The following is a 25,582-nucleotide window of genomic DNA, read 5'->3' on the forward strand; positions in this document are numbered from 1 at the left end:
ATAAAAATAATGTTCTGGGGACATGGTATAACTATTTGTTGAATGAATTAAAAATGGATCTTAGCATCCTGAGATTACAGTTTAGTAATTTTAATATGTACATACATGACCAAGATCCAAAGTAGAAAGTAATAAATGCCGTAGTTAATTTAGAATTGCTTCAGCTGCAAGTAATAGAATATTCAGGTTGATAGTTATTTAACAAGAAATTATTTATTTTTTTCTCATGTAAATTAAGTCTGAAAATGAATAGGTCTAGACTGATAGGGCAGCTTCATAAATCCATTGGGGATCCAAGTTCCCTCTTTCTTGATACTCAGCCATTGTCTGCACACGGCTTTCATCTCTGGGTTTAAGATGATTGCTTGAGTTCCAGCTATTACATCCATATTGCAGACATCAGGAAAGAGGAAGGATAACACTCCTCTCTTGGAGAACACTTTCTGGAAGTCACATTTACCACTTCCAATTTCATCTCATGGTCAAGAACCGAGGACATGGCCTTACACAGGTGTAAAAGAGGCCGGGAAATTCTGTCTTTATTCTAAGTGGCCATTAAATTTTCGCCCAACCAAAATTGAGGTTTCTGTTTCTAAGATTAAAGGAAAAAAAGATGGTGGGAGTCAATTAATTAGTCTGCGCCACATCCCAGCAATTTAGGTGAGGCAGAGAGAGATTACTTCTGTCTGGGTAATTAGGAAGGCTTTCTGATTGAGGTCAGATATAAGTTACTGATTTAAAGATTTGGGCTTATGCAGTTCGATGTGAGAGAAATAATTTGAATAGAACCATGAGTTTTAAACTATGTGCTGAGGTACCCCTAGACACTGCAGTGACTCAAAAATACTTCGTTGATTATTTTCAATTTTTGAGGGAAATACAGTAATACTTGGCATTTATTGGTTACCAAATAAAATACTAGCTTGAGGTAGTTCACAGTTTCAACATTAGATTGTGCTATATTCCTTCTGATGTTGTCCTATCCTCGTAAAGCTGGGTTGTTGGTGCTTACTGTGTAAAAAGTCATACCACGCAAAAGTCCATGTGGAACAGGCAATGAATGGTGGCAATTTCAAATGGGATTCCACAGTTAGAGGTGATATGCAGTACCCTAAAGATATACACATCCAATAGTAAGTAATTGCGGTCAAGAATGACATGAAAATATGGTTTAATTTTAATTTATGTGTAGTGTTTTTTCAAATGGCTACTAAGTTTTTAAGATACAAATACTTCTTATACAATTATTGGACTAAACTTTTTAATCAATTGAACTGTCAGGCATTTCTTTTGGACTAGTACCTCTTAAAAATTCCTAATAATGATAGTGCCATAAACCAAAAATGTCTGGGGATCTCTCATTTGGGGGTTTAATAGAGTTACAAGGATACTTCTTATGCTCTTAACATAGGTAGTGTTTAAAAAATATTGTCTGTAATAAAATCCATCACAATATACTTTTTGAAATGCAAACTTTCTGACTTTAGAGCTTGTAATAGGAAATGTGAGTGTGGAATTGTACTAATAGTCCTAGTAAAAACTCATTTTATTAATTTTAGTATATCTTCCCTAAAAGGGAAATGTTTTTACTTTTTTTTAACTAATATGTTTTTTCCTCCAAGTATTTTTGGATGACCAGGGAATAATCTTTATAAAGCATATATCGTTAAAAAAAGAAGCAGTTATTTACATTAATTATGTACAGATAAATTTTTTAGGTGATTTAATATATTCATTTATTCAACAGGTATTTTTTGTAATTTTATTTTTCAACTAAAGTTGACGTTTAGTATTACTTTATATGTTTCAGGTGTACCTACCTGGCACTAGACTAATGAATTACAATATTGACTATATTCCCTATGTTGTATTTCGCATCCTCATGACTATTTAGTAACTACCAATTTATACTTCTTTATCCCTTCATCTTTTTTACCCAGCCCCCCACCAACCCCGTTCCAATCCGACAATAACTAGTTTGTTCTCTGTAACTATGAGTCTGCTTTTGTTTTGTTTATTTATTTTGTTCTTTAGATTCCACATATAAGTGAAATCACATGGTATTTGTCTTTCTCTGTTTGACTTATTTCACTTAGCCTAATACCCTCCACATCCATGTCATTGTAAAGGGTAATATTTTATTTTTTTATGGCTAAGTAATTCCATTGTATGTGTATAGCACATCTTTATCCAATGTCTATTGATAGGCATTTAGATTGCTTCCATATCTTAGCTGTTGTAAACAGTGATACAGTGAATATAGGGATGCGTATATCTTTTTGAATTAGTGTTTTGGATTTCTTTGGGTAAATACTCAGAACTGCAATTGCTAGGTCATAAGGTAGTTCTATTTTCTGTTGTGGGTGCACCAATTTGCAATCCCACCACCAGTGCACGAAGATTCTCTTTCCTCTACATCTTCACCAACACTTATTTTTTGATTTGTTGATGATAGCTATTCTGACAGGTGTGAGGTGATATCTAATTGTGGTTTTAATTTGCATTTCATATGTCTATTAGCTGTCTGTATGTCTGCTTTGGAGAAATGCCTGTTCAGGTACCCTGCCCATTTTTTAATTGTGTTGTTTTCTGGTGTTGAGTTGTGAGTTCTTTATAAAATTTGGATATTAACAACCCTTTATGGAATGTATCATAGGCAAATATCTTCTCCCATTTAGTAGGATGTCTTTTTGTTTTGTTGATGGTTTCCTTAGCTGCGCAAAAACATTTCAGTTTGATGTAGTCTCATTTGGTTATTTTTTTCTCTTGCCCGAGAAGATATATCAGAAAAATACACTTCTAAGAGAAATGTCAGAGAGTTTATTGCCTATGTTTTTTTTTTCTAGGAGTTTTATGGTTTCAAAAATCATAAAAGATTTTTTTTTTGTATATGGTGTAAGAAAGCAGTCCAGTTTCATTTTTTTTTCTTTTGCATGTAACTGTCCAATTTTCCTAACATCATTTATTGAAAAGACTGTCTTTACCCCCTTGTATATTCTTGCCTCTTTTGTCATAGAGTAAATGACCACATAGATGTGGGTTCTCTATTCTGTTCCATTGATGTATGTGTCTGTTTTTGTGCCGGTACCATGATGTTTTGAATACTATAGCCTTGTAATATAGTTTAGTATCAGGTAGTGTGACACCTCCAACTCTATTCTTCTTTCTCAAGATTGCTTTGGCTATTCAGTGTCTTTTATGGTTCCATATAAATTTTTGGATTATTCATTCTAGTTATGTGAAAAATGCTTTGATATTTTGATAGGAATTGCATTAAATTGGGAGATTGTATGTCTCTAGGAATGTATCCATTTCTTTCAGATCGTCCAATTATGTTGGAATATAATTGCTTGTAGTGTTTTCTTATAATTCTTTGTATTTCTGTGTTGTTAATTGTCACTTCTTTTTCATTTTTGATTTTATTTATTTGGGTTCTTGCTCTTTTTTTCTTGATGAGTCTGGTCAAAGGTTGACCAATTTTGTTTATCTTTTTAAAGGACTAGCTCTTGGTTTCATTGATCGTTTGTGTTTTTTTTCAGATTCTATTTTGTTTACTTCTCCTCTGATCTATATTATTTCCTGTCTTCTGGTAATCTTGGGTCTTGTTTGCTGTTCTTTTTCTAGTTCTTTTAAGTGTAAGATTAGATTGTTTATGTAAGCTTTTTGTTGTTTCTTGACATAAAACTGTATTGCTATGAATTCTTTCTTAGTACCATTTTCTCTCTGTCCCATAGATTTGGGGTCATTGTGTTTTCATTTTCATTTGTCTCACAGTATCTTTTGATTCCCTCCTTGATCTCATCATTAAGGAAGATCTCATCCCAGTCATTGTTTAGTAGCATGTTATTTAGCCTACATGTGTTTGTGTATTTTTCAGTTTTTTTCTTGTAATTGATTTCTAGTTTATACCATTTTGATCAGAGAAGACACATGATATAATTTTAATCTTCTTAAATTTACTGAGACTTGTTTTATGGCCTAACATGTGGTCTATCTTGGAAAATGTTTCACGTGCTCATGAAAAAAAAAATGTATATTCTGCTGCTGCTTTGGGGTGAAATAGTCTAAACATATCAATTAAATACATTTGGTTTAATGTGTCATTTAAGGCTGCTGTTTCCTTGTGGATTTTCTGTCTGGAAGGATTTGTCTAGTGGAGTCAATGGGGTGTTATAGTCTCCTACTATGAGTGTATTACTGTCAATCTCTCTTTTTATATCTGTCAATATTTGCTTTATATATTTAGGTGCTTCTATGTTGAGTGTATAAATGTTTACTAGGATTTTATCCTTTTGTTGGATTAATCCCTTTATTATTGTGTAATTTTTTTCATTGTTACTTATTATAGTCTTTGTTTTAAACTCTATTTTGCCTGATATAAATATTTCTATCCCAGCTTTTTTTTTTTTTTATTACCATTTGCATGAAGTACCTTTTTCCATACCTTTACTTTCAGTCTGTGTATGTCTTTTGATCTGATGTGGGCCTCTTGCAGACAGAATACGTATGGGTCTTATTTTCTCATCTGTTCACTTATCCTATCTTTTGATTGGAGTATTTAATCCATTTACATTTAAAGTGATTATTGATAGGTACATAATTATAGCCATTTTATTATTTATATCTATGTTTTTTCCCCTTCTTTTCTTCTTAAAGAAGTCCCTGTAACATTTCTTGTAACACTTGTTTGGTGGTGATAAATTCTTTTAGCTTTTTCTTATCTGGGAAGCTCTTTATCTCACATTCAGTTTTAATTGATATCCTTGCTGGGTAGAGCAATCTTGGTTGTAGGTCCTTGCTTTTCATCACCTTGAATATTTCCTGTGAAGTACTTCTGGCATTCAAAGTTTCCGTTGAAAAATCAGCTAACAGTCTTATGGGAGCACACTTGTAAGTAACTAGGTGGTTTTCTCTTGCTGTTTTTAGGATTTTCTTTGTCTTTAACCTTAGACATTTTAATTATGATGTGTTTTGGTGTGGGCCTATTTGGGTTCCTCTTGTTCAGGACTCTCTGCACTTCCTGAACTTGTATGTCTATTTCCTTCACCAGGTTAGGGAAGTTTTCAGTCATTATTTCTTTAAATAGGTTCTCAATGCTTTGCTCTCTTTTTTTTCCTTTTAGTACTCCTATGATGTGAATGTTGTTATATTTAATATTGTCCCGGAGGTCTCCTGAACTTTCCTCACTTATTTTGATTCTTTATTTCTTTTTACTGTTCCAATTGGGTGTTTTTGGCTACCTTTTCTTCCAAATCACAGATTTTATCTTCTGTTTTATCTAATCTACTTTTGATTCCTACCAGTGCATTCTTCATTTGGGTTATTGTATTCTTCATTTTTGACTTTTTAAAATGTATTCTATGTCCTTTTTTATGATTACCACCTCTTTGTTGACATTCTCACTGAGATTGCCTATTCTTCCCCTAAGTTCATTGAGCATCCTTATAACTAGTGTTTTGAACTCTGTCTCTGGTAAGTTGCTTGTCTCTGTTTCATTTAATTCTTTTTCTGGAGTTTTTGCCTTTCATTTGGGACATATTTCTTTGTTTTCTCATTTTTGTTGCCTCTTCCCATTTGTTTCTATGTATAACATACTTTTGCTATGTCTCCCGGTCTTGACCAGGTGACCTTATGTAGTAGGTGTCCTGTAGGGCCCACTGGCACAGTGTCCCTGGTCACCTGAGACAGGTGCCCGAGGAGTGTCTCTTATGTGGGTTGTGTTTGCTCTCCTGTTGTAGTCAAGCCTTGATTGCTGTCAGCATGTTGGTGGGCAGGACTGACTCTCAGGCTGACTGGCTGTGCGGTTTGGCTACACCCATACAGTATGAGCTGTGTGTGGGCTGACCCTGTGGAGTAGGATTTGCTTCAGTGGACTTCTGTGCCTGTTGAGACCTCCCTTTGGGTGTGCTGCTTGTGGGGTTAATAAGGTGGTTCTTTGCAGTAGTCCGATGCCAGTCTCTGAATGTGTTGATTCTGGGGCCCCTTGAGAGAGGATCCCGTGCAGGCCAAGTTCAGCTGCTGCATGTGACCTCTCAGTGCTACCTGGTTGAAGTTAAGAAGTGATTTGTGATTGATCACTAATTGTGCTGGACCTAGAAGTCCATGGGAGAGGCTACATGCTGAATCGAGGCTGACTGCCACCAGCACCAGGCCTGAGGAAGCTCAGCAAAGGGTCTAGGACACTCCGAGTTCTGAGGCTGCCTACTGGCTGCCTGTAAGGCTCGACAGGTGAAGGAATCCTAGGTGGTATGTGAGTTGTGTGATGCTAGGTCCCAGAAAGTCACCAGGGTAGCACTCGCCAAGTTAGTGCAGACCCAGATTTGGTGCCAGTACTGAGCCTGTGGCCATTCACAAAAGTCCCACATCACAGCAAGGCTAGTTGCTGCCCATCTGGCGCCCACCGACCCTGGAGATTTGTTCAAGATCACTACATCTTGGGCTAGGGCAGGTCTCCGACCACCTGAACTGTCCCCGGAAGTGCTTGAGACGAAGTCTGCTGGTCATTGCCAAAAAAGTCTCCTGCAGAGAGGGCTGCCAGCCAGGAACATGCCTCCAACAATTCACAAGTTGTGTGGGGCGGGATCCTAAGGAGTCGCTGGGATGGAACGAGTGGACCTCACTATGCCAACACAGATTCAGAATTGGCTGTGTAGGTGAAGTGCTCAACATAGCAAGATGGCACTTATGTGCAGGCTGCACTGGAAGAGGTCTCAACACAAGGACAATTGTGGCTGTCCCTCCAGCACCTGTCCCAAAGCCGTACAACTCAGCCCTTCCCCAAATGTCTCTGACACCTCCCAAGCTACAATCTGTTTTCCAGAGCCCAAGGTGAGTGCCTGTGAATGAGTGAGTCATACCTGGGGCCCTTTAAGGTGATATCTGTGTTTCTAGCAGCTTTCACTCTCACCTGGATGGTCTGAATCCTCAATGATTTTTACAGCCAGATTTTGTGGGGACTCCTTTTCCCAGAACTGGAAATCTTGGCTGGAGAGTCTTAGTGTGGGGCCTCGTTCCTTTAGTGGGACTTCTGTGACTGAGATTACACTCCCAATACTCAACAGCCACACACGGGTGTGGGGCCAACCTGTTTCATTTCTCCGACCCTCCTACCAGTCTCAATCTGGCCTCTTTATTATATCCTAAATTATAGGAGTTAACTTTGCTAGTCTTCAGATGGTTCTTCAGATTGTTTGTTCTATAATTTAGTTATAATTTTAATGTGATTGTGGGAGGAGGCTAACACAACATTTACCTATCCCTCCTTCTTGACCAGAACTCTATTTAACAGGTATTAATCTATTTCTGACTATATTCAGATGCTGTCCTAGATGCTGGGCATACACTGATGAGAAAAGGGTGACATTTGCATATATATATAGAGAGAGATCAACTGAGTTAATAGTAGTTATGCTATAATTATGTTTTTATAGAAGCAGGAATAATTTTGTACTTTCTAGCTCTATAATATTATAAATATTTGTTGGTTCTTATAGTTTATAATATCCTTGAAATTTGTGCTTTCCTTTCTTCTAATGTATCACATATGGTTTTGATATTCCTCCCCCCCCCCCATTTTGAAGATTATTTTTATCTTTGAACTTTTGTAACCATGTATTACAATGACAATTAGGCAGTTCTGTCTGCCTGTAGCCACTTATAAAGTTATATCATGTTTCATTATGGACCTAATGAAAAGATTAAAATCTGATTTTCTTAAAAGAATTTATATTTTAATTTAGTTATCACATTAAATTTATAGATTTTAAAATACCCATATATGCAGAGATATACACTGATATTCTATGTCAATGGTTAGTAAACTTTTTCAGTAAAGGGCTGGATAGTAAATATTTTAGTCCTTGTGGGCCAGATGGCTCTGTTGCAGCTACTTAGTGCTGTTGTTGTAGCAGGAAAGCAGCTATAATAATATATAAATGAATGAACACGGGTCTCTGCCAATAAAACTTTATGTACTAAAACAGGCAGTGGGCTGGGTTTGGCCCAGGGGCTGTAGTTTGCTGACCCTGCTCTATATTTAATGTGTAAAATTTATCATGTGGGAAGGTTCAATGATTAAAAATTAGTTCTTATATAACCCATCAAAAAGGTTTAAGAGCAAGTGTGTACAGTTCCCATCCACTTATTCCTACTCTGAATTAGGGGATTTGTGAGGGAGGGTAAGTCTGTTGTCCCTAAGAAGGCACTTGGTTTCTTTTGTGCTTAACTTTTGCTTTGTTTTAGCCTGGTTGTTAGTAGCTATTTCCATGGCTAAGATATCTCTGGGTGAAGCTACCTAGAGAGGCACCCAATATCCCTAGTTGGATATTTCTGGTTCATTGACTCATGGGTAGGTCCTGACCTTGAGAGTGATTCTTTCATCTGAGGAGCTGATGGATGGAGATCTCTTTATTCTCAAGCAGTTTCTTCCACTGCTGCTGTGGAAGTTTCCCTAAGAATGTACCATGTGTTGATAGTGAAATGCTGCAGGAAGGTAGAACAGGATAAAGACTAATATACCTGAAATATCAACTATGGGCACCTTGACCCTTGAAATCTAAATAAAAGAAAGTCAAAAGCCCACACATCCTTGTGGAAGTCAAAGCCCTTCCCAAATCTCTGCTAATCCATTGGGCACATGGTTATTATGATCAACTCTGGTTCCAGGCTCTCAATCTCCTGAATTGGCTCAGTTTGGAGGTCATTTTTCATGGTGCTTTTTCTTGTCATCTAGTGATACACACAGCCTTTTTCTCACTCTTGCTGTAGTGTAGAGAACAAATTAGGGAGTACAAGAAAGGTTATAGGTAAACCATACAGGAGGAGCCATTTGCAGTGTTCCAGGCAAGATATGATGGTAGTGTTTACTAAGAGGCTGGAGATGTTTGCTTTGCACAGTGATATATTTCAAGTGCCCAAACAGTGTCTGACTCATGATAAATGCTCAATTACTTTTTCCTGAGATAGAGAACCCTGGAAGAACACCAGATATGGAGGTGAAGGTGATTTCTTTGGTTTCAGACCTGTTGATTTTGAGGTATTTTTGCAATATCCACTGAGGAGATGTCAAATGGCCAGCTGGATACAAAGGTCTAGAGCTCAGAGAAAAGGTTGCTATTTAAAGATATGTCCCATGTTTAGGGCTGGCAATTGATGCCATTTGTGTGGGTGACATTGGCTAGAAAGGGTGAATGTGAGAAGAAATGACCAGAGAAGTAGGAGAGAGAAATCAGAGGAAGAAAGTACTTGAAAAAGATGGGAGTGGCTAACCAAGAATTTGATCTCTCAAACAATACTGAGATGTCATTACAATGATGATTGAAAATGCCATTTGGATGTAGCAACATGGAGGTCATTGGTAACCCTAGCAAAAGCTGTTTTGGTACAGGGACAGAAACAAGTGCCAAATGGTAGTGACCTCAAGAGTGAATAATAAAAGAGGAAATTTGGACGATAAATATTAAAAACTCAGAGCATTTTGAATGTGAAAAATGAAGAGAGAGAGGATAGTGGCTGAAGTGGGATATAGGCTTCAGGATGGATAAAAAGATAACTGAGAGAAACCTAAGCATGGTAAAAAACTGATGGCAGTGATAGAGGAGTAAGGGAGATGCTGCTAAGCACCAGGCATTGAAAATGTACGATGTAACTTGAAAGGGAGTTTGGAACTCAGGAGAGATTCCGAAACAGTTACACAGAGGTTGTCATTCAAGCTCTGTCATTCGAGAAGCTGTCAGAGGAGAAAGTGCAAGGAGAATCAGAAGTCCAAGACAGAACCATGAGAAATACCTTCATTAAGGAGATCAGAAGAGTTGCTCATAGTGAGCGACTCAAATCAAATTTAATTCCATCTTAGACTTCTGTTGAAAAAGTCGCTGCCCCAAACTAGCTATTTGCAATAAATAAATTTCCAGACTTCATTTCTGGCAAGAGATTGAACTAAGTAAAATTTAAAGTATTTGAAAACGAGAGCTGTATCGGAACCATCACTGTTGCACCTTATCATCCTCCTATAAATGAATAGGCTGCGGGCGCTGTGTGGACAGCAGAGAATGTCCTGAGAGATTGTCATTGTTCAAGTGGCCAATAAGACAAGCTCTCTTTCACTGTTCAACTTGTCACTAAATACATGGTCAGTAATATTGAACCTTGCTGAATCATTAATGGCTGAGAAGTTATTTTATCCAGATTCATGCAGATTTGGGTTAGGACTAATGAGACTAACAACAATGAAGTCTGGATAACATCTTGTCTACACCTACTCACCAATATCTTATCACTGTACTAGACAGTCTTTGCTTATAGCTCTGGGCCAAGGTGAGTTCTTGCCATGGTAATTTATAGCTTTTTGGAATAATAGCAAACTGACAAATAGTTTTAAAAAATCAAGATGGAATATCATGAAAAGTTTGTGTACAACTGAAAAACATTTCAGAAATAGATGATTTGCTCTGCCTTGAATGTGGTTGTACCATTTTGTGTTCATTTATTAGTATGATTTGGCTCTAAATAGATAGCTGTACTCTACAATTTCATACTATGTATTGAGTTACTTTGTAATACTAAAACTATGTTTTATATTCTTCTTTTTTAGGTCATTGTATCTGATGAAGATAACCTAGATGATGGCTGCTCTCAGAAGCTGACGACTACTAATATTCTTCGTTTCCTATTGCTGGTCCTGATTCCATGTATCTGTGCTCTCATTGTCCTGCTGGTGATCTTGCTTTCCTTTCTTGGTGAGTGTTGTCGTTATTAAAGAAAAATAAAATCAATATTAAAATTAGCATGATTTATAAGAGTGATTTCTACTTAGCACTTATTTAACCTAAAATATCAACTCAATAAGAGGGTTATCTGTTGACTGTCTTATGCAATCTGCAGTTTCAGTTGCTATAATCACTATACTAGTTTTATATTAATTAATGTTAATTAATTCATATTAATTAATGTATTAATTAGTTCAAAACATTTAAAGAGTGATTACTAGGTAGCAGGAACTTTGAAAGTCCCTGAGAACTCAAAGATGGTTAAATTAGTCTTTCTTTCTCAAGAATTCACAGTTGTGAGGAAGAAATAATTATCATACAAGGCAACGCATGTGGATGATAGAGGTATATACAAGGTGCTTTGGAGGTAGCCCAAGAAGGCTTCATGGGGCATTTTAACCTTGGAATAAAATTAATAGAAATTTAGGTTAGAAGACAGTAAGTAGTACAAGAGTCATATTTGGTTGAGAATATCTCAAGTGCAAAAGTATAACCTTATGAAAGATGGAGGTGGACTTGGGAAACTGAGTGAAATTCTGGCTCTGGTAGGGAATGCAGCTACATTGATAGATAAAGTGCAAATGACACAGAATTTTGTATGTGGTCTTAAGGAGTTTGGGCATTAGCATCTAGGTCATTAGTTTTCACTCAATTACATAGAACCAAGATTTTGAGGAGGAGTCTCAAAGATTATATAATTGTTTGCTTTGACTTTCTATTAAAAAAAATAGATTTTAAATGCACACTGAAACTAAATTACACACTAATTTTTAACCAAGAGGAGACTGACAGCCAAGTAATTTGTACTGGATTCATTTGTTTGTATTTGAGTCTTGTTATCTGTCTTTAAATGAACAATATCCTAAGTTTAAAAGGTGAGCCATTGGAGAAAAACAAACAAAATATTGCCTTTGATAGCTACCTACTGCTATGGATCAGATTTTTTTTGAATGTGTACAATCAAGTAGAGAAATATATAGCAAGATGATGCAGATCTAATAACATTATCAAAGATTTTGAATTTCTGAATTTCACCAACACTACCTATTAGTTTCTTATTAATTGGTTCATAATAAGTTAAACATTTAGAATGTATAAAGTAAATCTCAATAAACTTCAGCTATGTCTATTTTATAGATATTAGGATTTTTAAATTAATTAATTAATTTTATTTAGTTTCAAGTATACAGTACATTGGTTAGACATCTACATAGTTCATAAAATGATCCTCCCAGTTGCTCCCTCCCTTCCTTGATTCTCCACCTAGCCAACATATTAATGCTAACTGCATTCCCTATACCATGCTCCCCATCCCCATGACCATCCATCAATTACTAATTTATCCTTCTTTAGTCCTTCGCCCCATTCTCCTAGCCGCTCAATCCTCCCTCCCCTGTCCCCGACACCAAATTGTCCACTATATTTGTGAGTCTGTTTTTGATTAGTTTGTTCTTTTTCTTCCTTAGATTCTGCATATAAGTGAAATCATAGTGTTTATCTTTCTCTGTCTGCCTTAAATACCTTCTAGGTCTATCAAAGCAGTATCTTTTTCCATCTCCTTCCTTTTCATATGTAGGGGTCTTGTTTTCTTATACTTTCAGCCACTCTATCTTTTGGTTGGAGCTCTTAATTCTTTTCCATTTAAGGTATTTATTGATAGGGATGTAGTTGTTACCATCTTTATTTCTGTTTTCGATACATGTTTTTTCTTCTTAAAGAAGTCCCTCCAACATTTCCTGTAATACTGGTTTGGTGGTGATAAATTCTTTTAGCTTATTTTTGTCTGGGAAGCTCTTTATGTGTCCTTCAACTCTAAATGATAGCTCTGCTAGATAAAGTATCCTTGGTTATAGATCCTGGGTCTTCATCCTGTCAAATATTTTTTTGCCAAGCCCTTCTGTCCTGCATATGTTTCTTTTGAGAAATCAGCTGCTAGTCTTATGGGTGTTCCCTTATCTGTTTTTCTCTCGCTGCTTTTAATATTCTTTCTTTGTATTTAGCCTTTGGAATTTTAATTATGATGTGTCTTGGTGTGGGCCTCTTTGGATCCCTGGTTTTTGGAATTCTCAGAGCTTCCTGGAGTTTTATGTCCATTTCCTTCACCAGATCAGGGAAGTTATCCATCATTATTTCTTCTAATAGCTGTTCAACATTTTGATTTTCTTCAGGTACGCCAATCAGATGGATATTTGGACCCTTAATAATGACCCATATGCTCTTAAATTATTTTAATAGTCTTGGCATCTTATCTCTTGCTGTTCTGATTGCATATCCTTGGCTTTCCTATCCTCTAGATAGGGCATTTAATCTTTTTCTTTATTCACTTCGTTTATTCCATTTAATATACTTCTCATGTCATATAATGTATTCTTCATTTCAGACTGGTTCCCTTTTTTAATTTCCATTTCCATTTTTATGTTTTTTATCTCTTTGTTGAAATTCTCTACACTTCCCAAAATTTCATTGAGCATCTTTATAACCAGTGTTTTGAACTCTGCATCTGTTAGATTACTTGACTCCATTATATCTGGATCTCTGTTCTATTCTCTCATATTGTTTCTTCTTTTTTGTCTTCCAATTTTGGCTGCCTTTCTGTGTCTATTTCTATGTACTAAACAAAGCTCTTAAGTCTCCTGGTCTTATAAGTGTGGATTTGTGAAGTAGGTGTCTAGTGGCACACAGTCCTGAGAGGGGTTCAGCTATAGGCCAAATTTAGCTCAAGCTTCAGCACCTCTGGGGCCACCTGTTAAGATTCAGCAAGCAATCCACAGATGCTGTGCTTATTATAGTTGCCTCAAAGGCCACACCAGAAATCGAGGACGGCTGCCTTTAGTGTGAGTCTAGGCAAAGAGTGCCTGACTCACTGAGGATATACCTGGATGAGGCTTGAGTGGAGTCACAAATTGGGGGTTTCAGGGAATCCTCTGGGCGGAGAGACCTCTGTTATCCAGTATGATGACATCAGGGCTGTGGCAATGCTGTGTCTTCACACTGGGAGGGGAAGGACTCAACAGGGAACAATGGACACCACTAGCACTTCTGTAGAGAGTGCATCTCATTTTTGCCCTCACTCCGACAATGTCTCCCTGCAAGTCCCTGGTGCCCTCTGCACGCAGCCTAATCGGCACTGGTGCTCAAGGTGAGCAGCCCATCACTGCAAAAATCCACTTGTGGACACGACTCCTTTCAGAGGAGTCTGCAGCTGCTGAAGCCTCTGTCTCACTCAGCCGCTCAGGAATGGGCAGCCCTGCATCTTCGCCCCATCCTACCTTCTACCATTGGAGGGTGATTTCTTGGATTTCTCTATAATCGTATGGCTTGCTCATCTAGATCCCCGGCATTTTTCCTTGCTGCTGCTCCTTATTACCATCATAACTTTGATTTGGTCGCCAGAGGGATGAACAGAGCCTCTATCATCTATGCCATTTTTTTTCTATCAGCTATTAGGATCTTATAATTATTTGAAAATAATATTTATTTGTTATAAAAATGCTTGAAAACCACTACTGTGGGTGATAGTTTACTATTGGTTGATCTTCTTAAGTGGGGAGAAATCTGATCATGTCTACATTTGCAAAAGCCAACAGACCTGATTACACTGCAGAGCACTGGAGCAGAAAGAAATAAAGGCAGGGAGATCAATTTGCAGCTCTAACTATAGTCTAAGATGATAAAGATTAGAATTAAGGCATTTGGTGCATTCCTCTCAACAGAAATTAAGACGGATTGGATTTTGGTAGGAGGGAGAGAAGTAGAAGTCAAGGTTGATTCCTAGGTTTCTTGCTTGGGCAACCAGTTTGATTTTTATTAATGTAGCAAGCACAGGTGGAGGAGTAGGATACAAGTGGAGGGAAGGTTGGAAATTTAGTTTGAACATTTTAAGTTAGGGACAACCAAATACAGTGGGATCATAATTTAAGTGCATTAACTTGAGCAAATTCAATAGTGCAGGACATAGAGGAATATAAGAACTCTAATATCTCACCTTCCTAATGGAATTTCAAGGGAAATTGTGACTTTGTATGTTTTTTGGCTTATGTGCTGACTTTAGAATTTAACTTCCACTTCACTGTTACTGGTCTGAAGATAGAAGTATCCAGAAGGTAAGCTGAGAAGGGCGTCCTAACTGCAGTTGTAAAGGTGGAGGACCCTTGGTAGTTGAAGCTGCAGGAACAGATGAATGGTGAAGAGAAAGCGTACCAATGAAAAGCAAAGCCCTGGAGGGCGCTAGTATTTAGGGGGAAGATAAAGAAATGAGAAGGAATAAGAGAGACGGGAAGAATGATCAGAGAGGAAGGAAAGGAACCTGGAAATGCTGGGTTTCACAGAAGCCAGAGGAGAGAAGCATTAAAGGTCAGAGGGAGAAAGTAAGAGGATGGCAGGAAAACATGCCTCAGCTCAGGGGACTGCGGGGTTTCTATTGCAGGTGTAGTTGTCCTGCCCTGTGTGCCCTGTGTGGCCTGCTGCAGCCTGCTCTCAGGCTAAAGGCAGGAAAAAACCCTGCAACTCATCTTGGTCCCTCTCTCCTTCCAAGACTCAGCTCCTCTCCAGGGTTTCCCTGCTTTTGTTTCCTCTCCAGTACCCTCCTGAAGTTATGTTTTGTATCTTGTTTAGAGTTTATATTTGCTATGCCTAGGAAGGTCTGTCTCGTAGAAGCTCTCTTAGTCATACCACTGTCATTTTAAAAGTTTAATTCTCATGATCTTGTGTTTAGTGGCTCACAGGCATTGGAGACTATTTTCTTTCACTCTCAGAGTTGAATATAAGTTTAGAAAATACTTTTAAATAGCTCAGTGATTCGAGGCATCTGACCAGAGGAGGGGTGTTATTAAAGTAGTGCTTTAAGTGTCCAATTTTAACTTAATTATTTATTAAATGCTTTAGCTTTTGTTTTTTTACAGCTTTATTGAAATGTAATTTACATAACATTCAATTGCTTTTAGTGTATTCACAGATAAGTATGACTATCCTCACAGTCAATTTTGAAATATTTTAATTACCTCAGAAATGAACTCTATACCCTTTAGCTATTGCTCCCCCTCTCTCCATTTCCCCCCACCCCTTAACCCTAAGCAGCCTCTAATCTACTTGCTTTCTCTATAGATTTCCCTATTCTGGGCATTTCACATGACCATATGTGGTTTTTGTGACTGGCTTGTTTCTCTTGGCACAATATTTTCAAGTCTTGTCCATGCCGTAGTATGTATTAGTAACTCATTAGTTTTTATGGACAAATAATACTCCATTGTGTGGATATACCACATTTTGCTTATCCATTTATCAATTGATAGACATTTGAATTATTTCTATCTTTTAGCTATTTTGAATAATGTTGCTATGAACATCCATGGACATATGTTTTGTGTGTGGACTTGTGTTTTCATTTCTCTTGAGTTTATATCTAGGAGTGAAATTTTTTTTCACTTATGTGTGGTATTAGATGGTATACCAAGTTGTAACCTTTTCTAGGTGCTATTTTGGCTAATACATAGGTAACCTTTAGAAAGTGGAGGTTTTCCAGACATCTTCAAATGTATTTGTTTCATAGTTCTGCACCAGATGATTTGATATTGATATATTAAATATATATAAATACATATAGCTGCCCAAATAAACATTTCCTATTTTATAACTGATTTCTTTGTCGTAATGAGCAATAAAATCATTTTATACCTTTGTTCAAGAAACCTCATTAAATTCTGCTTACTTTATAAAATGTTCTGTTTGATTTGAATTTATAACTATGCTCTTCCAAAGTTTCGTAGTTATTTCTGGGTCCATAAGGGTTGCTAAGGGATGCTGGAATGCCAATTATATATAAATAACAGTCACTGTAGCTTCATAAATCAGAGATAATAGTGAGAGAATTATTGATTAGGAAAAGATAATAAAAGCCCTAGGCTAACAAACACAGATGCACTATGTGTCTCTAATTTTGTCTGTTTGGCCTTCTGTCATATATAAAGTCAAGATGGTAAAAGACTCCTGAAGATAAGAGTTGGACTTTATGAATAATTATTTCAGCAACAAGCTGTGGAAGAGAGCAGTAGCAAATTGTTTCTCACTTCAACCCCTTAAACTGAAGCTGGAGCTACAGAGATTTAGTTTAGTTTTACATTTCTAAATTCAGTAGTCAGTCTAAACTATCTATTTGATTCCAAAGATTTGGACTCCAAGGATTCAAGTTTTTGAAAGAAATTGAAAGGAAAATTGAAAAGTGAGAAAAGTTTTCATTTCTTTAGTTGTAATACTGAAGGACCATTTGACATAGAAAAAGGACTTAGAATTTGACACTAGGAGATCTGGGTTTAGGGTCTTACTCTTCAATTTTACTAGATGTGTGACTTTGGAAGCACACTACCTTTTCTATGAGACAAAGAATATAATTCTTATTCATTTCACAGAACTGTTATGGAAGTCAAATAAAATATTTGTCAAAGTTCATTATGAAGGTAAAGAATTAGTTTTTGCTAATGAATATCATTATTAAATCAGATAACTCTTTTAATATATAGTTTTATTACACTTAAATTTAACTAAAAATGTGTTTATCTCATTTTAACTCTATCCATAAGAGATAAAACCTTTTTATTAAGACCCGTTGTCATAGCAATCCTATAATCCACAACCCATAACCTCATAAACCAAGCCATTGCCACCATATATTTTAATTGCCAATCAAGTAACTAGAAAGGAATAAAGTTGACTGACTAGTTGATTTGCAATGTGATGACAAGTTTTACATGACTTTCATGCTTAGGCTTGAGAGTTACTTTCAGAAGCTAACTAATTTCTTGTAAGAACTAAACCAGCAGTAGGTTGTACTGCCATCACATGACTAGAAGAGTTAGCCTATGCTGTGGAGTACTTATCAGGGATTGAACCTTAAATTTACATGTAATATTAAAAGTAAAATTACTTTGATATGTTGAGAAGCGTTTAACAAAACTCCAATTGCAGATATAAATTGGTACTATTCATTCCTCTAACAAACATTTGTTGAGTTCCTGTTATGTACAAGGGAGTGTGCTGTAGGCATTGGGCACAGCTCAAATAAAGCCTACCCTCATGGACTCCACATTCAATAAGGGAGGAAGGCATTAAACAAATGATTATATAAGTAATTAATTACAACAGAGATAACTCCTATGTGGGAAAGGACAGTTGCTATGAGAACTTATGACAGGGGACCGAACAGTACTAATGACCAGCACTCCTATCTTATTTGGGGGCACCCTCATATGCCCAGTAATTATAACCCAAAACCTTGAGGTATCTGACTCTTTCTCTAATGTTCTCACAATTTTGTCTCTGAAAGCTTTCTCTCCATTGTTCCTTTTATCCTCACTGCTTTTGCCTTGGGTCAGGCCTTACTCTTCTCTCACTTGGACTTTTGGAGTAGCCTTATAACTTTCTCTAGACTTGACCTCTTTCAAGCATCATGTTGCTGCCAGAGTGATCATTCTAATGTTCCACTCTATGTCAGATACCTCAAAAGTCCTCCATCACAGCAAAATCAATTCCAAATCTTTAATAGGAACTGCCCTTCACAGACTGGCTCGTCCTCCCTCTCCCTTTTCTCTGGCCAGTCCTCTGTGTGCTAGCCATGCTAAATTAACTGCTGCTAGGCTTTTGCATGTCTTTCTCACTTTGCTCTATCTAGAAAGTTCTCCATTCCCTATTACCACACCTCCCTCTTTATCACAAATGCTTTGCTCAAACCCAGAAGACTCCTAATCATCTTTTAAGATTCATATTGAGTATCATTCACCCCGAAGAAACCTTTCCTGACTTTCTCAAATGGAATGGCAGTTACTTCTCTACTTTTGTCACCAGATTTTCCTATGCAAATCATTCTCAAAGCACTTGTAACATGATTTGTATTTTTAGATTTCATGGCTGTCTCCATCAACTAATCTTGATGATAAGAACTCCTTACTAGATTTTGTGTTCTCAGCAAAGAGTAAATAAAAAATTCCTGGCATATAGAAAATGCAAAATAAATGTGTTACCACATGGATAGAGACATAAAGATAGGAATTAAATTAACTTCAAACTCACGTCATAGGAAGAGAAAATTTTTTCATATATATGGTGGTTGATTTTTTTTTTTAACCTGTGTACCTTGTTTAAAGTGAGAAGTATCTGTGGGTATATATGCATGTGTATCTGCAATGTCCCATCTCAATTCTTGGGTAAGTTAAATAACTTACAGATTTCAGTTTCCTTCTCTTGAAACTCCATGAGGTAGAGTAGCATCTGTTTCCTAGGGTTGTTGGAAGGCTAACTCAGTAGATGCTTATAGTGAGGATACTTAGCAAGGTGCCTATATTACTTTCCTATTGCTTCTGTAACAAATTATCATGAACTTGGTAGCTTAAAACAACACAAATATATTACTTTAGAATTATAGAGGTCAAAAGGCCAAAATAGTTCTCACGAGGCTAAAATTAAGGTGCTGGTATTCCTTCTAGGTGCTCTAGGAGACACTCTGTTTCCTATCTTTTCCATCTTCTAGAAGCTTCCTGCATTCCTTGGCTTGTGGCTCTTTTCCATCTTCAAACTGAACATTGGCACATTGAGTTTTTCTCATACTGCATGGCTCTGGCACACACTCTCTCACTTCCCTCTTCTGCTTATGGGGACCCTGTGACTACCTTGGGCTTACCTGAATAATCCAAGGTAAATTTATCATTTCAAATTTCTTAACCTACATCTGCAACATCCCTTTTGCATGTAAGGTAGCATAATCACAGGTTCTGAGGCTTAGGATGTGGACATCTCTGGGGCAGCATTATTTCACCAACCACAAGGCTTGATCCATTCATTGTAGGTGATTGCTAAAGCCTGGCTAATATTATTGGAATTATAGACAATTTCTTATACATTGTTAAGTAGAGCTGTGTTATAGGGCTGAAACACTTTTGAGCTACATAACCTCGATACAATGTGGTCTTTTATTAATAATTTAGCATAAAAGAGCCACAGTTATTTCACTTGAAAATTTCCTTAGCCATTTTGTTATGTGGGGATATACTTATAGTAAAAGGAAATTGGTACTGATTTACAAGTACCTTAGCAGCCCAAAGGAAAATAATTTTACTTTTATTACTATCATTGTGTAGTAATGACTAGAAGTTATTTAGCACTTACTGTGTGTCAGAAACTGGTGCAAGTGTTTATATATGTATCAATCAATTTGACTCTAATGACATGAAAGGAGGTACTTTTATTTTTCTTATTTTATGAAAGTTGAGAGTTTGCCCAAACTTTCAGGATGGTAAGTGCTAGAGATGTGTTATAAACTCAGGTGGTCAGGCTGTAGAACCTATACTTCTAACCACAACCCTATAACAATAGGAATGTGGAAAAGAATGGAGCAACGCTGGAAGAATGAACACTCTACTTGGGCTAATAACTCAGCATTTTTATAGCTCATTGTGGTATAGCTTGAGAGTACTTAGTCTTATTCAAATCTAATTTTTGTGCTAAAAAAAAAAATCCTCATAATAGACAAACAACTGTGAGTTGAGAGTTGGTCGGTTTCCAGAGATGCTTGAAAACAAATTGTCTAGTGAGTTCAGGCTTTTAAAGACGGGTCCTTTAGGCTTGTTCTCTCAATCTTTCTCTATTAGTCTGTCTGTCTCTCCCAAAAATATACTTTATGGACATTAGCTATAGCAACTTTTATATATCATGTATTTCTTCTCTCTATTCTGCCAGCCTGCTTTGTACATAGAGTTTAAGAGTAAGAAAGCTGCTTTTGTTAAAGTAGTTTAAGTCAGTGTTTTTTTTTAAGAAAGTAGGTGTTTAAAGGACTTCTTTGAGTAAAGAGATGTTATTAACACATTCATCACTGTGGTTAAATGAAAAAGATAAAGCAAGATTATTAAGGCTAATTAGTACAAACAAAATGTTAATAACAACTGTTGGGTATTTTATACAATAAGAATTCCATCTAAGTGATTACTCAGGGATGTAACTAGGAGGAATTGGCATTGCTAAAGGTAAGAGAGAACTGGGTCCTGACTCACAAGATTAGCATGATAAATAAATAAATAAACTTTATGGGCCTTACATATTCATTAGAGCCACATTGGTGGAAACATATTATGTGAAATATCTCTTTATGCCAAAACAAGTAAAGAAGAAAACAACTAACGAATGAGTAAAAAATTATATCTAATTGATTAGTAAAATTTTCTGTATGAATGAAATGTATATTATATGGTAATCAAGTCTATCACAAGATCCAGGATAAATTCTAAATCATTTTTAAAATGAAAACGATTAAATGAAGTCTTTCATTTAACGTACTGCATTTGATATTTACTCAGAATCACATAGACAGTTTGGACAGTGTGTTACCTGCACCACGTGGTCATGATTTAGCTTTAATGCTCTAATGTTTTATATAGAATCCCCTGGCAGATGAAACTGTTGACCTTAGTTAGCTAGAAAACAGCTGCTTTTCTATTTTGATTTGTAGTCAATGTTTTCCAAGTGTCAAACACATGTAGAGAAATTTTTTCCATAGACTGATATTAAACATTTTATTTATATTTTTTATTTTTAATGGTCCATGGACTGTTTGAAAAAGTGAGAACCAATTAGAGCATTTGCTGTAAATGCTTTTAGAAAAAAATCTCCCTTGAGTATTTCTATAATGGATCAATATCACATTCATTTATTTTGGTAGCATACTCAGCTACAGTGCTATGTTCTAGAAACAGTCTGTTGTCTATTTTGGCTGAGTTAAAAATATGTATCTCTTTCAAAATTTTCAAAAGTTTCTGCCTAAAGTCAAAGCTAGATGATTCCCAAAAGTCAAATTTGACTCTTTATTTTGTCAATGAATGAATACTTTGAAAAAGTGACTGTTGATAATCTTAAATGACTATTTCTTATAATTATATTTTATAACTTCTGGTTAAAGATGAAGATAATTTAGTTTCTTCTTTTAGTTTTGCTGAAATTAGAACTTTACTTTTTTTTTTTTGGTTTCAGTAAGTACTGATGCATAAATGAGCCCTATTATTTTTATTTTTATGTTATACATAGTTCACTGAAATATAGTGCAAAATGCAAAGAAATATAAGGCAGATATAGAGATATGACAGCATGTGTCCGGAATGCTGAATAACATAAAATGGCGGGTGAAGTTGAGAAACAGAAAGCAGAAAAGAAACACTGTAAGATTTACCTGACTTTATTTATTTGTGGTGAGTCTCAGAGGAGGTGAAATTGCCCTAAATTCTTGGAGAACCGAGAACCTGGAAATAGTCATTTAAGTTTATGAACTTCAAGCTCTTGAGAAAGCAATCATTTTTTTTTCACAGCATTATGTGATTTGCTATAGAAGAGAAGCTCTACTGGTTTGTCCCAAAGAAGTGGGTAATGGTGTTAGCTAGACATCATCTTTCTGTTTGTGCCTGGATAGAATGAGACGTGGTGAAGTCTCTCTAGAGTTTTCCTAATATTTTAAAAAATAAATACTTCTAGTAATGTTTTAAAGTATATTTTTTTAATTTTTATTTCTGTCTTTCAGGAACATTAAAAAAAGCCCATTTTAAATCAAATGGAAGTGAACCTATGGCCACTGATGGTAAAAACCATATGCCTGACATTATTCTTAGAAATATGATTTATAATGAGAGCGAGGTGACATCTGCTACACATCCTGACGAATACATGTCAGCCTGGACCAAGAATATTTCACTCCCAAGGGACCAAAGTCGCAAGAACACAAGTAAGTCTGAAGGTGCTGAATGCGCATGTCCTTTAATGTCTGTGGAACACACAGGTAGAATTTTAAGTGTGGCAATGGATGCTCTTAATTCACAGTCACTTACTGGTCACACAGCCAAAGCTCTTCTCACTTATCTGGCCTCGTGGGATGCCCTATTTCTAAACATGAAATGCCATCAGCCCAGCCATCCAGACAGGGACATAAGTAATGAAAATCTATTAGTGTTATTCAACATTTCTGAGGCATAAAATGTATGCTGTTTGCTCTAATATAATGGCATTAATTTTGTGGTAGTTTACCTCTGAAAATTTGTGCTTCTGTTTTAACGTTTTAAGTGACTTAATTTGAGATGGTTAAATTAATAAGTAAGTTATGTTACTTATTTTGTTATTGGTACCTTGTAGGAGGAATCCTAACTCTATAGTAGAATGCCAGGTGATTTAATAGGAGCTATTCCCCATTTTGCTTTTGATGTGTTCATGTATTCTTTTTTCCTTCCTCTTTTATTGGCTGTGCAACATATTTTGTGTGTTGGTGACTGACGAATAATCACAGCTTAAGGAAAATGGCATGTGCAAAACTCTTTTTTGAGGACAAATGGAAGGATTTGTCAGTTATTCCGGTAAAAGAGCTGGGAGAGAAAGAGAAGACAGAAAGTGTGGAAATGGGGTCAGTTAGTAAGATGGTAGCGGATGATATTCTCTGGAATGTGACTATTTCTCAATACCCCTCAGATTTTTTAGTAAAGTTACTAAGCTTCTAGAGTGTTGATGGGAGTGAATTTGTGTGGAAAGTGCCAAAGAGCTTAGGCTCTGATCCAGCCAGTACTGATAAAACATAATCAGACCAACGTCACCGTAAGAACTTTCTGTGCAGTTGTCTTGATTATTATTTTCTACTTCCTAAAACAAAGTTATGTGATTGAAACTTCTACAAAGCCCAACCATCCATGATCATTTTCTTGTTTATTCCTCTCTCTTTCATGAAAACCCACAAAGGGAACTCAGAACTGAGGTCTAGGAAGGAGTATTCATTTTCATTTTGAGCCAGGAAAGGAAGGATTAAGCTGACTCTTAGCAATCATGGTATGTGTTTGCCAGTGTCTGAAAAAAGCAGGATTATTCTATTTCTTTAGGTCCAAAGAGACAGACTGTTTGGATTCCATTGTTTCACACAGCATCTGTAGGTATTAACTGTTTCTTATGCTTGTTATTCACCAGCGATTCACACGGATTTGTGCTTATTACCTGACAGTAATGCTGCAAACCTGAATTATGCCAAGTAAAATTTATTTTCCTCATGAGTTTAATTTTGAGGTTTTTAATATTTTGATCATGTCTTAAGCACTTCATTTATAGGACAATAATTCCCTCTCAGAAGAGCAAAAGTAATTTAAGCAAAAACTCAGTCCAGTTAAAGTGGTTGCAATTATGGCCATTGTTATTTTCTTTTACTAAGTGAATTTGTTTCTATTTTGAAAGTTTCATTATTTGTTAAGATTCAGGTAGAGGTGACGAAAGCATATCCTGAAGAGTAAAGAAGCATATGGTACTCATTGCTCAGTTTGGAAGCTTGATGGAAGTCTGTTTGACTCATTTTCTTTTTCTACGACTGAAACATTGCTTGAGAATATGAACGAACGTAATCTAATATGTAAAGGAAATCCTAGCAAAATTGAAATAATTAAATAAAGGCTGAAATTTTTAAATATGTGTCATTCTGTGTTGTTAATATACTTGACAGCATAGAGCTTTACTGTTTGACCACACAGACCCCCACCAGACTGTCTATATTAACTAGAATTGTTTATTGCAAGAGATTCAATAGTTGTTCACACATTTGAATAATATTGCTAGCCTGTCATTATAGAGCTTTTGGTGGTTTTTCAGGGCATGTTTGAATATGTTCTGTGTGATTCTTAAATTAACTGATGAGGTATACAGGAAAGGTAATATACACCATTTTTCAAGGTATGAAATTAAGGCTTAGGGAGATTAAGTTGGCATATCCAATATCACTTGTCTAGTAGCTGGTGGACATGAAATTGGGATCCTGATCTTGAGGCTTTTAGACCAGTGCTCTTTCTAGCATTTCATGCTTCCTCATTTAATTTTATTTGCTTTCTTTGCAGTAACAGAGCATTACTGAGCAAATTTTAAACTCTAGAAGAATAGTAGTCTGTTTTCTTTACTGCAGTATATTCCATGATCAATAAAATAATTGTCAAATGAATAAATAAATGAACTATAATCATTTCAAATGTTAGTAGTCTGATTTATCAAATTTTAGTTATGTCTAACCACACTTCTTCACTTGATATGTATTTAACCAATTTTATTTAAAGCATCATTTAATGCCTTATATCTGTATTAACACCTAACATAGAATTTGCTTTATTTTTGAAGTATTCTCTAACAAAAGTGTCATTTTAAATTCCAGGCATATGTAAAAGTTATTTAAGTCTACTTCAGTACAAAAATACAGTAGCCAGACATTCTATCCTACCCACATATCCTGGGTAGGAAATCAAGGAGAGAACTCCTGGCGAAGGTACCAGGAAATAGCCTTTCCTTAAGACATTTCCTCCTGGGGTTCCTTAATATTATGCCAAAGCATAGAATATAGTAATTTGTAAAGTTTTAACCAGAACCCTCCCCCACTGCCCCTTACTACTCTGTGTAGCAGAATTAGGCTTTGTAAATGTGAAATAGGCTTTATGTGATATCTGTTACTTCTGGTGTTTAATTAGTTTCATTTTGAAAACCCATGGTAATACGGAAAGGAAAAAGGTCTGAGTTAGCTTTCATGCTATATTTTGGCAAGGGATTTTTCTGTATTTGTATTTTTGTTTTCATTTTTCATTTTTTTCTCCTTATATATTTCATAAATATTAAACATACATATTTTTATGTTTTTTAAGGAAAGAGATTGAATTGCTGATTAACCAGCCAAAAGCTTTTGGGTTAAAAATAATATGGCACACCGTACAATAAACTAGGAACTCTGATCAAGAATTAGTGTCAAGAGGGTGGGTTAATGTGCTGAAAACTTGAAATGTTCTGTTCTC

At 36.1% G+C, this 25,582-nt stretch overlaps 1 protein-coding gene across 3 annotated transcripts in view; it reads left to right on the plus strand.

Moving 5' to 3' along the window:
* Nucleotides 1-25,582, plus strand: part of CORIN (corin, serine peptidase) — a 197,658-nt gene that overhangs the window by 25,601 nt on the left and 146,475 nt on the right. For all 3 annotated transcript variants that reach the window (XM_016161189.2, XM_016161190.2, XM_016161191.2), the window contains 2 exons: nt 10,592-10,736; nt 22,315-22,515. In XM_016161189.2, the coding sequence (XP_016016675.2) occupies nt 10,592-10,736; nt 22,315-22,515 (346 nt within the window). The remainder of the gene's footprint in view (nt 1-10,591; nt 10,737-22,314; nt 22,516-25,582) is intronic.

This window comes from Rousettus aegyptiacus, unplaced genomic scaffold, assembly GCF_014176215.1.
Source record: "Rousettus aegyptiacus isolate mRouAeg1 unplaced genomic scaffold, mRouAeg1.p scaffold_m13_p_10, whole genome shotgun sequence".
NCBI lineage: Eukaryota > Metazoa > Chordata > Mammalia > Chiroptera > Pteropodidae > Rousettus > Rousettus aegyptiacus.